Here is a 12,554-nt window from a genome sequence, read left to right as displayed (position 1 = left end):
ATAACCAATATCCCCTGGACAGCTGGAAGGTAAAGAAAAAAAAATTAAACCAAAACAGGACAACAAAGTTAGGCCACGTTCACTTACTTTGTACTCAAAGCATGAGACACAAATGAAGAGGAGGTCTAAAATCCTGTTCAGCTGCATGGATGGAAGGTCTGCAATCCATTTCTGTATTAGATTCTGATCAGCATTTTTCATGATCCAGAGGAAACAGATCAAAAGGTTGCGAGTAGTATCGGGACCTAATGTGGCACTCTGTCTGTAGGGCTAGAAGCAGATAAAGTAAATGTCAGTTGAAAGAAGAAAAAGAAGAGCGACCTCATTCAGGTGAAGTAATGTTATTTCAGTTTCAGTGAAATCAAATCTCAGGACTGGACTTTGGTAAGTTTAACCTCCTCCAGGTTATACTGATTGTATTTTTTGAATGTATGTGTGTGTAATTAGTGACAGGACCAGTTGTATGCATGTGAAAGACAGAAAGAAGCACCAGAGCATTGGTTGCTAGATGCTTGTATTTTAATTTCCTTAGAGTAATGTAGAAAGAGATTCTAGAACTGTTTGGTCCCCTCTTGCCATGCAGTTGTGTCAGCCAAATTGTATAGAATATAAAAACAATCATGAAAAAAGAGATAGAGAATAAGAAGGATCTTCAGTCCTAGATCCATGGATTTTGGTGAGACTGGGACAGGGAGGCAGTGGGGTAATCACAGTGGCATTTGCTGATCTGGAAATATGACTTAAGTTGGGTGTGGAAATGGAAATAGGCATGTGGTAGAAAAAGTGGAACTACTTATGGTATAGGAGTAATTACATGACTAGAAGAGGAGGAGATGACAGAAGGAATATGAGGCATTCCTTGGGGCTGGAAGAAACAAGAAGGCAGTTTCTCATGACTGTAGTTATTAGTAGCAAGAAAGGCTAGAAGGAGAAAACAAAGAAAGAGAAAAACAGATACAAGAAAGGAGATTAGCTGAGCACTGGACATACCAGGGACACCAGAGATATTCCAGAGCTCCTGAGGTTGAACTGATTCCCTGCAATGGCAAGGGCCACGTTTTGACTGATTGCACCTGCAGACTCTTGTTCTTCTTCTGGGTTTCCTGTCCGTCCCTTTCCGCTGCGGGCATCTGAAACTAGATTTGAAATATCCGATTGGAATTTCAGGAACAATTGAGCTGTTGCGGCTCACATGTCACAGTCATCCATTGGGTTGAAAGCCAACAAAACAATTGGCCCCTCCATCCCTGAGACTGTGGTACCAAGGCTGAGGTACCAAGTACTGAAAGAGGCACAGTGTTAGCAAGGCAGATTGCAGCCATCTGGAATGGTTGCCAAATTGTTCAAATAAACACAGGAAAAGGACGTGTGTCCAATAAGCTCTAGATGTTCAGAAAAGCTATATTAAAAGGAAAGGCAGTAGCAAATGTGAGGTTGTCTCTGAAGTTCAAAGCTAAGCCAGTGCTTCACAAGACTTGGAATCATCCAGTTCCCACCCATTTCAGGCAAGAGGATCAACACAAAAGTCATACATGAGTTTGGTGATATTCAACAAAGTATATAAGTCTGCTAACAGCTGACAGAGACAGTATTGCCTGTTGGCTGAACAACAAGTTTGATTTCAGGCATCTAGCTGCTTCTATTCCCTGCTAGTTCTTGACATCGCTTTCAGGAAATAAAGTTATTTATATGTAAGTTTTGTAAAACTCTCTGATTCTGAGCGTCCATTTTCTGTTTTGCAAGTCCTTTTTTTCAGAGGATCTGAGTGAACAGCCAGTCCCAGTGTGTTCAGAATGAGGTCAACAGCCTCTTGTGGCAGAATTTCAAAAAGAAAGATACTCTAAAAGCTCGCCATACTGGTACACCTGGGCTTCCTTATTATGTCTCCTTTTGATCTGTGGTATAAGGATAATACTTAGATTAGAAGAATAGGGTGAGATCTGATTAGCCAATGTATAATAAATGCTTTCATCCTATTAGACTGAAAGTGCTAAATAATACTTTCATAGTATTAAGTTTTCTGTCCAGACATCTAAATGCAAAATATTTTCAGAACCAATGACAAAAATACATTCTTCAAGGAATATACCTTTTTTCTTTGTAGCCTTTATTTTATTTATTGAAGTGAAATGTAGTTTTCTAAGTAGCAGAGACCTACTATCTTACAAAAAAATGTGAAATAGATACTTTCAGCAGTATCATATGAACACACATGTAGCAAAATGCAAAGACACAGGTTAGATAATGTTGTTTTAAAAGGCCTGATAATGTAGAGCAAAGTATAGTTACAACAGACGATAAAAAGATATTTCCTGTGTGATGCCTACATTTGCCCAAGATTAGTTTGGTATCACGTTAACAGCACTAAAGAGCAACAGAAAAAGATAGAAAGAAAACAATCAAATTTCTTTAATTGTGATGTAACACAAAGTCAGTATCACAAGTTTTCATTCCTGCTGTTTGTTAAACCTATCTATGTCTCAGTATTTCTCACAGATCTTGCAGGCTGTATTTGCAGCATCATAATATTTATACTAAGAGATAGGCAGGAGTACTTACAGATAAATCTCTCGTCTATCATTTGTTCATGAAGGGAAGACAGTGAGCTTTTTCCTGTCTAAAAATCCAGTTTACTTCTACGTAAAGAAATATTAACCTTACTAGACTGTGGAGAATTCCTGCAATTAGCATGATCTTTTTTATGTTTAATAGATTGTTTAGAAAAGACACTCTAAGAAGCTGAAAAATACAAAGGGAAAAAGGTCTTACTTGTAAAATCATGGAGTTGCGGCAATGAATCCAAAATGATACCAACCAAAGGGAGGTAGAGAGCTGCAATTTTAATCTTCACCTCTTTTTTGGAGCAACGTGGGTCTAGGTCATGGGAACTCAGCAGGCTAAGGATAGCACTGACAGCTTTTCTTTGCACCTTGCTAATCCTGTTAATGGAAAAACCATCCATGAGCTCCATTAACAGGTCATGCACAAATTATTTATAAATCAAAGATTTAAGAAACAGTGGAGGTGAAAGAATACACCAATATTCATTAGATAATCTCTTCCATTCTGAGCACAGACTCACATTCCTTGCAAAAGATAGCTATCTTACATCTCCAAGCCACTTCATCACAATCAAAGAGCACCCAAGTCTTTCAAACTTCCCATAAAAATTCAATATGGTGAAGAGAGGTGCTTAAAGAAAAGCATCAGATTCTGGGCAAAGCTTAGCTAAACTCTTGAGTTCAAATGCAGACGTGTTTTAAAGAGAAGAGCACCTGAAATTTTAAGTTGTCTTCTCAATTCATATATTTAGCGAACACTACTGCAACAAATAGTATATTTTTATTCACTGGGACCAACATACTGCAGATAAAAAAATGACTGGGGTATTGCTACGTTACAGAGCGACTCACTGGAAAGAGTGGGGGAAACAGGACTGCCCTGGAAACAAACTATGACCTTGCCAAGACTAATAGTGTGACTCAATCCCATTCTAAAATCTGCAAATTGGGATACCCACCCCTCGCTGTCTGCATCCAGCGCTGCTGCCAATTCAGTGAAAAGTAAGCCGGTTAGGAAGTGCTGTTGACGGTATTCGGCTGAGAGGTCAAACATACCAGCGATTTTCTGGTCCTGGAAACTAGAACAGGAGCTAGAGTTCTGCAGAAGTATATTAGAAGTGTTAAAGAATGATCACTGAAATCAAAGCTTCTTAAAGCAGTGGTAGTCATAGCCCATGTAGCTAACAGAAAAATTTCTACCAGAGGAAAAGCACAGACTTTGAAAGAAGGTTAAGACATTTCGGAGGAAAATATCTGAGTGTGAAATAAAAAGCATCTAGTTTCAAATGAGTGGCTTGCTAGGATGCAATCTCATTCTTTCATTCTTTGTGAGCAACTTATTTGACATTTTTTGAGATATGAAATTCCTACCCTGTATTCATGAGTTTGGACAGGACACAAAGTCAGAATTTTCTCCATGTTTACTACTCTTTACATTGCTATTACTGTTGCAGAGCAGCCATCTGGCATCGTATAGCAAGAGGCTGACCCTACACTGAAAGCGACCTTGGTGGCAGAAGTTCCCCGCTGTGCCTTCTTCAGCATTCATGATGTCTAGCATAGAAGTAAGGTCAGGAAAGATGTGCAAACAGTGTTTCCTTTCACCCTGGAAATCCTTGGCTGAGCTTGCTGGCAGCTGGCATAATTTAGAGCAGACTTCAAACTGCTGTAACTTATAGCTATGACTGATATACAGCCAGCCCAGAAATGGAAAGTTGCTGCTGTATATGTGTTGTGAACTTCTTAGCTTCGCCAATCATACGTCTGTGCCACAGGTCACCTGGAATGTTTTTGTCCCCTGATTGGGTGAGCATAAGTCTTAGACTCTACTCCCCAGTGCAGCTACTGGGGTTTATGAGTCCAAATTTTGCTTTTAATTTATATTCTTCAATATTCTCTCCCAGTATTTCTGTCAGTCACTTGGGAATAGTCCCAGAAAACAAACACATGAAGTAGCAGTATACTACACTGTGGCAGTTGTCTTCGAGCATATTGGGTCAAATGATACTCATGTCTCTGAGCAGGCCCATATTTTGGATCCACGTACTTAAGCCCACTCCGATTTCAACCTCAAGCAGTCAGGTATTGGCTGTACTGTTTGTGTGGAATAACGTTAAAGTGTAGAACACCCAGTCAACTGCATTTGGCTTCTCTCCAAGAATTCCAAAAGATTTATTCACAAGGCCACATTTCTTACTGAAAATCTAACTCTAGCTGGGCAGCACTCCTGCAGACAGATCAAAATTACTGCAAGGGTGGTCAGCTAATTTATTAAGTCATCCAAGGGCCACAAAAGCCTTATTGATTTGCACAGGTTGCACTTCATAGGTTACTCCTAAAGGAGAAAAGGAGTTGATGATGTTGCTCAAAGGAAAGAATGATTAAACTGGTATCTGCCCAGATCTGATGTGCTAGAACTAGCTGCAAGAGCTATGTTGACTTCTTTTCTTCCCCATAAGCAGAACAGTCCCATTTCTAGTTCTTTGGCATCCAGGATTAGCATTAAGCAAAACGATTGGGAAATTCTGACTCTATGACCTTCATGCTTTTAAGACCAGAAAAAACTTCAAAAAAATATTATTTACTATTATTGACCTGTCAGATCCCTTAAGATGAGATATAACACATCTTCACATCCAATCAATCCTTTGGCAATGACACTTGAAGAAGAAACCATTAATTTGAACTGCTCCGTTACTCAGAGTGGTTTTGTCCCTCCCACCATTCTTAGCATCAGTTCCATTCCTCTGCATCCAAGGGCTGTGGCAATCACAGGGCATTGCACTGAAATGCTTTATCCCAGTCCTGACCTCTGCAAGACCACGGTGGTACAAAATAGGCAGGCTACCACCTCTTCTTAGTGGGTCTGTCCCATGGTAAAAGCAAGGTATCATCTAAGTAGAATGTAGAGAGAAGAGCACAAGACTGGCAAAATAGTGTGTGGTGTGCCAGACAACAATTTTTTTATTGAATGTGTTTATGAACTCCATGCCCAGGAAGATGGTTGGGAGGTCCTGATTTTCAGGAAGTCTAGAGCTGTGTATCGGTATCAGGTCAAGTCTGGAAAAAATGTGCATGCACTGGGAATGACATCCTTGGAGAAATAAGAAGTGATGAGGAGGAGCATTCACAAAAATTGTGTGGGGAGGTCTACTCAGGAAACCTGAGTGTTTCCACACAGAAAAATCATGAAGTTCAAATAAAAGGGAAAACACTGTCCAGAAAACCCAAGAGAATTGGCGAAGTCATAGCATCTTCTGTACCACCGGGTGGGGAGGAACCCAAAACAAAGAATGCTGCTATTTGAAAATGAAAGCATGGTAATCCTGCTCTGAATAACGCTAAGGCTCAGCAGAAATCCATGACTCCAGGATATTGTGTCGGAGTCACCATTAGCCGGGGTCCTTATTTCTCCGTGCAGGAACAGAAACGATGCAACACCAATGTGATGATCAGGTCGTCCATCTTTTATTATAGTTATTGTTCTAGTTTTTTTCTATTCCTTTTCTGGTTACATTTATACTCTACTAAGTTCCGTACACGCACTCATCTATCTTCTAATAGGCTACAGGTCATCTACACGCGCTGTTCACGCGCCTCTACAAGCATTTGCATTGGTTAATTGCAATTAGCACGTAAAGCCCAAAACTTGCCAAAACTCCCTTATCTCATACCCTGTTTTGCTCAGACTTGTGTGCTTTTGCTGACCACAGGTGTTTCTCACTTATCTGCTATCTTGTGTGTTTTTGCCAGCCTTATTTTGCTGGCCTTGTCTTCATCCTTGCATTCTTCTGTCTGCACTAACTTTCTCCCAGCGCGGCCCAGACTCCTACAATATTGAAAATTGCAGTGTTTTAGTCACTAACTTACATAGTGGTAGCATCTACATCCACTTGAAGAAGTTCAGCTAGAAGGCAAATACACAGAAATTTTGCTGTGTACTGCTCCATGCTATAATTACCCAAAACAGATATCGAAATACATATTTGTAGTTCTGTATGGATGGGATATAGGTGTGCCTGTAAATCAGCCTTCAGACCCGTGTTCCTTTTAGACCTTGCATGTCTACCTTAACAGTAATTTTTGGTTTGCATGTTCTAGAGGGATGCATATCTGTGTCATATTAAGTTTTAACTTGTGTAGATGTGGTTTTGCAGTAGTACTCCCTTAGTCTTTATTATTCTGCCCCTTTTCTTTCAGGAGGGAAGTTGTTCTTCCTGATCCAACAGTGGCTAATTCTAACCTAAGTATCTGAATACAGAGCAACATAAGTCTTTCTCTACATGTGTGCTTCATGTGACGTTCATGCAGTATCATTTAATGGATGCCTACCTGGGAGGATAAGGAGGGGGAGGGAGATGCTGGAGCAGATGCAGAGGTCATGAAGAAGAGGTTCAGATTGAGGTAATGCTCGTGGCTGCAGAGAATTCTCAGGAACTCCAGTCTCATGGAAATCAGGGTGGAGAGTGAATTCAGCTTGTTTGAGAGCTAGAAAAGCAAACCAAAAAAGTGTCATGTGATGTGTGTGCACTATTTTAATTACATGCAGTGAAATATCCTGCTTCCTGGAACAGAAATGGACAAATAGCCCAGCATGCATTAAAATGCTCACTGGCTCCCTGTCCCTAACTAGTTTCCACCCATTAGCTGCTCTTTGTTTGGCAGTGGTGGTGTCTCTCTCCCCGCCCCCTAGCTGACTTGACAACATCCTAACAGACAATCAATTGTTTTTTTTCTTCCTCCCAAAAGAAAAACATAAAGTATTTTTTTCCCTTTTGCATAACACAAAGATTAAAATCAAACAACTCTGCTGACTCTGTGGCAAACTCCTGCTAGACAACACAGAGCATCACTGGTCTTGTCATTTCCCTTCATATCAACAATGACATCAGTGGAGTATTGCACATACTATAGTAGCCACCTTGTGTTCTCCTACCTACCATCAGCTGACAGAGGCAGAAAAACTAGACCAGATGTATCAGGTCACAAAACAGGAGAAAAACTTCCCCCTTCAAATACAACAAATAATTTCTTAACAATATCCTGCATGATCTTTTATCTTTAATTTTAGGAGGCTTTTAAAGCAAGAAGACAGAAATGGATCATTTTGACTGAATCCTCCAAATCTAAATACTATCCTCACAGCACTGGAAGAGTCCAAAAGAGATCAAAAGCTGCTCTGTATGGTCTGCAGACCCTGCTGCTAAGGGATGTAAAAAAGTAAGGGAAGAAAAGTGGCCCCATGGATGCTCTGCAACAGTGCAAGATATGACATTTCTAAAAGAGTCTTAACCTCCACTCAATTTTTTTCTGCAGACCACAAATCAAGAGGTTTAAAGTCTCTGCATATGCAATAGGAAATAGGAAATTTACATGGCCCTTTAACATAACTCAGAGGATCTTGATGGATAAATGAATCAAACACAACTGAACACCAGACTGGCCATAAGCCAAATGCAATCCCAATCATGCATGGTGCCTACCTGATTACAGTAATGTTTGATGAGATTAAACACAAATCCCCGGTCCATTAAAGAAAGAAGATCATACAAGAAAAACGCCAGGCTGATATTAATTTTTTCTGCTTGCTCACTTTCCTTTTAAAAAAAAGAAAAAAAAAGAATTGCAGTAATGATGTATAAAACTTATATAAGGAAGTGGAAGACTGTTTAGAATAATTTAAAAATAGTGTAGGGGAGAGCTCCCAGAACCATCTCATGGAACGTACCATACAAGATTGTTTCATTCTTCAATTTACATTATCTTGTAAAAATTACACAGAATCGCTCCTGTAAATTATTTCAACTGTTGTAGCTTTCACAGAGGAATATCACAGGACGAATGAACAAATTCATCTATGCAAACCTTTGGGCTGACAACAATGAAATGGAATTTGAAACCTGTTCTGAATTCCCTATGGGCTGCAATCCTGCATATGCCTTTTCTTTTTATTTGAACATTTAACATTAGAGAACATTGGTCTAGATACATACAACTTGAAATACTGTTTTAAAACATTAATAAAAATCTTCACTGGCTGTACTGATGGAATGCCAAGTATTTTGTTTAGAAATTTGAAATGTAAAACTGATAGTGAAAAAAGAGTAGTAAGATAAACCTGTGGGGTTTACCATTGAGCAGCTAAGCTCTTGCATGCTTAGAATTGGCCTGATTACCAGAGATACGCAGCCTCCAAGTAAAAATCACAAAGAACTTCACGTGCCCTTTAAAATAAAGCTATAGTTACTTCAAACACACCAATTTAAATCATAAAATCTCAGCAGCATATGTAGTTCACCAAGAGGAATTTGTGGAGGTGCCTGAGGGATCTGCATGTATTTAATACTCAGAGCCCTCAGGTGGGTTCACTCAAGACTGACAGAGGAGATTACTGAGAAAAATGTTGCCCCATTTGTGTCTCTGACTAGTGAGAACAGGTGTGCAGCGCCTCAGGGTGGTTACAATTTAATTTTAAATTTTTCAACCTTTTTGTTGCTGTTCAGGAATATATATGTCTATATTTCCTACTATCCGGAATTTACACAGCAAAACATTTTTCTACTGTGAAGAAGAAATTAGTTTCCCACTACCTTGCTGGGTAGGCTAAAATATGCCAGATAAATCGCTGTAGAATCCCAGGGCAATCTGACATGCTCAACCATGTATTGAAACATAGATTATTACTGCTTGGATTTGAAAATCAGACACACATTACTTACTGCTGCTCTGTACAACTAACCAATGGCCCTAATTCTGCAAACACTGCAGTGGGATTTTCACACATAATCAGGTTCTATACACTCACTCTATCAAAATTGAATTGAATTAACAGTCCATAAAAATCTGTGAGGAAGCCATAAAATACTAATCTCTTGGCAAAAGCAACAGTTCCGTTAAAACATTTTTAATATAACAAATTTTTATTACATAGTGTACTTGGGAAAAAAAAAATCACTGATGCCTTAAGTAAACATTTCTGTGGAAACCATTTCCCTGCATATGGCTATCACAGAAGCACACCAAAGAATCGAGCAAAGGGTAAAGCTTCAGGAACAACTTTCTGGTGGACAGTGACAATCATTTCTGCCATTGTCTGCCCCCAGTTGTCAGCTCTTGGCCCTTTTGCAGTTTCTGCTCCTCAACAGCACAGCGGGGCACACTCAGGAAACTGAGCTGGTTGAAAAGTGAGTGACCTGGCAGGCCAGCTCTTCGGCCTGATCTGCCCTGTGGCAGAGCCACTGCTGGGCTAGCACTGTGCATTTGGCAGCTCTGGGGCATGAAAACAAGTCAGCTGCAACACCTGAACAAACAACAGTCACCCAGTGCCTATCTGTGGCCTTAACTTTGTCTACTGGCCAGTGCAGAGTGACATCAGTGATGTAAGCTGACACTATTAGTGTTAAAAATATAATTTACATTTTGTGATCCCTTCAACTTTATAATGTTATATCAGTACAACTTCTTAAAATGTATCAGGAGACAAAATTTACTGGGATTTAGGGCTTTAATTTCATGTGGCCAGTGCCTCTTTAAAGAGATATGGGGTTAGATTGTTCATGGCTGGATTTTGCAAAACTCAGGAGGAATACTGGCTTCATATTGTACAGCCCACTGCTGTCAGAGAAGTCAAATGTGGAATAAAACACTATGCAGTAGAAATGAGGGTGACAGGAAAAGGGGATAAAAGGATTAAGCCCGGTTTGAGCTGCAGTTTGATGCCCTGGCTAACCTGGCATAAAGCATCACTGTCACTGAAAATGGGTGTCCAACCTTTCCTGTCAATGGGAAAGGGGATTCCCTTCCTGCACCCTGCAGTCACACCAAGAAGCAGGCTGGGGAGCTGAGCTGAATAAAAACAAGCTGCCCCTTGCACAGCCACAACTCGCTCTTAAGCTCCAAGTGAGAATATCGCCTCAGTTCTGGCCTAATTCTAGTGATACTGCTGAAGGTGAAATGAGAGTAAATACAGCTCAGTGTAACACAGGGTGAGTAGCAAGGATCCACGGTGCTTATTTCATGCATTTACCTTCTGTGGTTTGACTAAAAGTGCAGCAATCTCTGAAGTAACCACACTAACTATAGTGGTAATATCATCTTTGAAGCGATCAGAGAACCGGCTTCTTCGTGGGTTGTCTTGCTTCTCTATGTTGTGAACATACTGAGCCATACTCTTTATCTGCAAAGCAGAAAAAAAATATTTAAAAAACATCCAAACTGGAGGTAAAATTACTGATTTAAGTTAATCCATGGGAGTAAGACTCCCTCTTCGTTTTTCCCTGAATGTAATCACTCTCATCAACTCAGAGCCCCACATGTACTGGCAATGACAATAGAGAGCCTAACAGACTCACGCAGTTGGCTACTCTCAGCACCTGAAATCAGAATCACCCTCCCCAATCCCTTGCATCTGCAGCTTTGAAATGCTGCTGTTTGCTACTTCTGCCCTTCATGATGACAGACAGAGAGTGACACTTCTGGAATTAATTCTTATTTCTTGACCTGATGTTGGGTTGCTTATATGCTGCCAGAGGAAATCAGTATGTTTTTTCCACTGACATGCATCACCTCAGGGGTCTGTGAAACTGAGTTTGGGGAGCATTGTCACTGTTCCCATGTTGTTAACAAAGTAGAAAAGACAAGAACAGGTATTCACAGAAAAGTAAGGGCTCAGTTTGATGTCTGTCTTTTAGCCTTCTGCAAACTGTGGACCACTATGCATGTAGTTCATGCAGGACTTTGCCATCACAGGTTGTCAGTGGGAATGGGGGTGAATATGGAGAATTCTTTAGTTGTACTTCCACTATTTGGGATCTCTCCTTCTCACACTGGGGCTGAGTAACTGAAGAGATCACCAAATCTGTGCCTGGAGTACCTGCTACATTTCACCATTAACTTATTATAAAATACCATTGGCAAATCTTACCAGGAGCTCAAAGAAGAACCAGGCATACTTGAAGACAGATTCTCTCACCATACCCGTGCTGACCACCATCTGCAGTGCCAGCTCCTCATGGAAATGCTAGGTAATAAACAGAGTGTTGGTAAATGCTTTTCAAGCAACTCATCTTCCAGTTTCAACATCCCCCCTCTTCCCTGTGGGAAACTCCCTCATACTGGAGAGTCAGTAGCTGGATGGGGATGTGTGGACATCCCTGTAGGATCAGAAGGCAGATTTGACCAAAATGACATACAAGGAATTCTGGTGGCAAACAGACTTTGCGATGCATTTTTCTGCGGATCCAGAACCCTGGATAACTAAACTGGGAAATGCCTTTGGTCTATCCTCAGGCTGTGGGCATGACAGGGAGCAGTCATGTTCCCTGGTCCCTGCTAAGCATCTCCATTTAGCAGATCCATTTTTTTTGAGAGAAGGTAGAAGTAAGACTGTCTCTGTGGTGGCAGAGAACAACACAGCAATAACCACAGCAGAGCTTGTACAGAGGTCTATAGTTGGAGACAGTACTCTTTGCAGTGAGATCTGACCATAAAACACCCAATCCCAATGATCTAAACATTTAGAAAACTCAAATCTGGACTAAAAATTTATTGCAGTGTCTATTTTCTGTTCCTAACACAAACAATAAAGCTAATGGGAATCCTAAACATATTTACATTGAATTTACATTTACATTAATCCATCCAATATTCAGATTGAGTGTAAACCTCTGTGCTTTTTGGCAGAAATCAAACCAATAAGCAGGAGTAAGAAAGGAGAGTTTCTTAACTGTAACTCAGATTCTGAACTGCTCATTGCAGGGTTTTTCCCCTGCTTCGTCATCGAATTGCCATCCAAAGATAATGTTGCTAATGAATGCCAAACATAAGATACAGCTCTGGAAATATTTATGTGCTATGATATCTTCTATGTTGTTAAAAAGCTATTTCTGAATACATACTCAAGATAGGAAGGAATTTCTTGGTTCTAAAGGCTATAAAAAGGGGAAAAGAAAAACATTCTTTCCAGAAGGAAGAGATGACAAACAGTTCTGAATG

The 12,554-nt window shown here is 40.2% G+C and overlaps 1 protein-coding gene across 3 annotated transcripts in view; it reads right to left on the bottom strand.

Moving 5' to 3' along the window:
• The window catches only part of DOCK8 (dedicator of cytokinesis 8), a 99,452-nt gene that overhangs the window by 26,163 nt on the left and 60,735 nt on the right, over positions 1–12,554 (bottom strand). For all 3 annotated transcript variants that reach the window (XM_074855384.1, XM_074855385.1, XM_074855386.1), the window contains exons 24-31: positions 11,485–11,580; positions 10,588–10,737; positions 8,045–8,158; positions 6,894–7,049; positions 3,521–3,660; positions 2,770–2,939; positions 991–1,136; positions 88–270 (exon numbers count right to left, since the gene is read on the bottom strand). In XM_074855384.1, the coding sequence (XP_074711485.1) occupies positions 88–270; positions 991–1,136; positions 2,770–2,939; positions 3,521–3,660; positions 6,894–7,049; positions 8,045–8,158; positions 10,588–10,737; positions 11,485–11,580 (1,155 nt within the window). The remainder of the gene's footprint in view (positions 1–87; positions 271–990; positions 1,137–2,769; positions 2,940–3,520; positions 3,661–6,893; positions 7,050–8,044; positions 8,159–10,587; positions 10,738–11,484; positions 11,581–12,554) is intronic.

Source organism: Strix uralensis, chromosome Z (assembly GCF_047716275.1).
Source record: "Strix uralensis isolate ZFMK-TIS-50842 chromosome Z, bStrUra1, whole genome shotgun sequence".
Taxonomy (NCBI): domain Eukaryota; kingdom Metazoa; phylum Chordata; class Aves; order Strigiformes; family Strigidae; genus Strix; species Strix uralensis.
The sequence above is the reverse complement of the archived record's forward strand: the minus strand, read 5'-3'. Positions and strand labels throughout refer to the sequence as shown.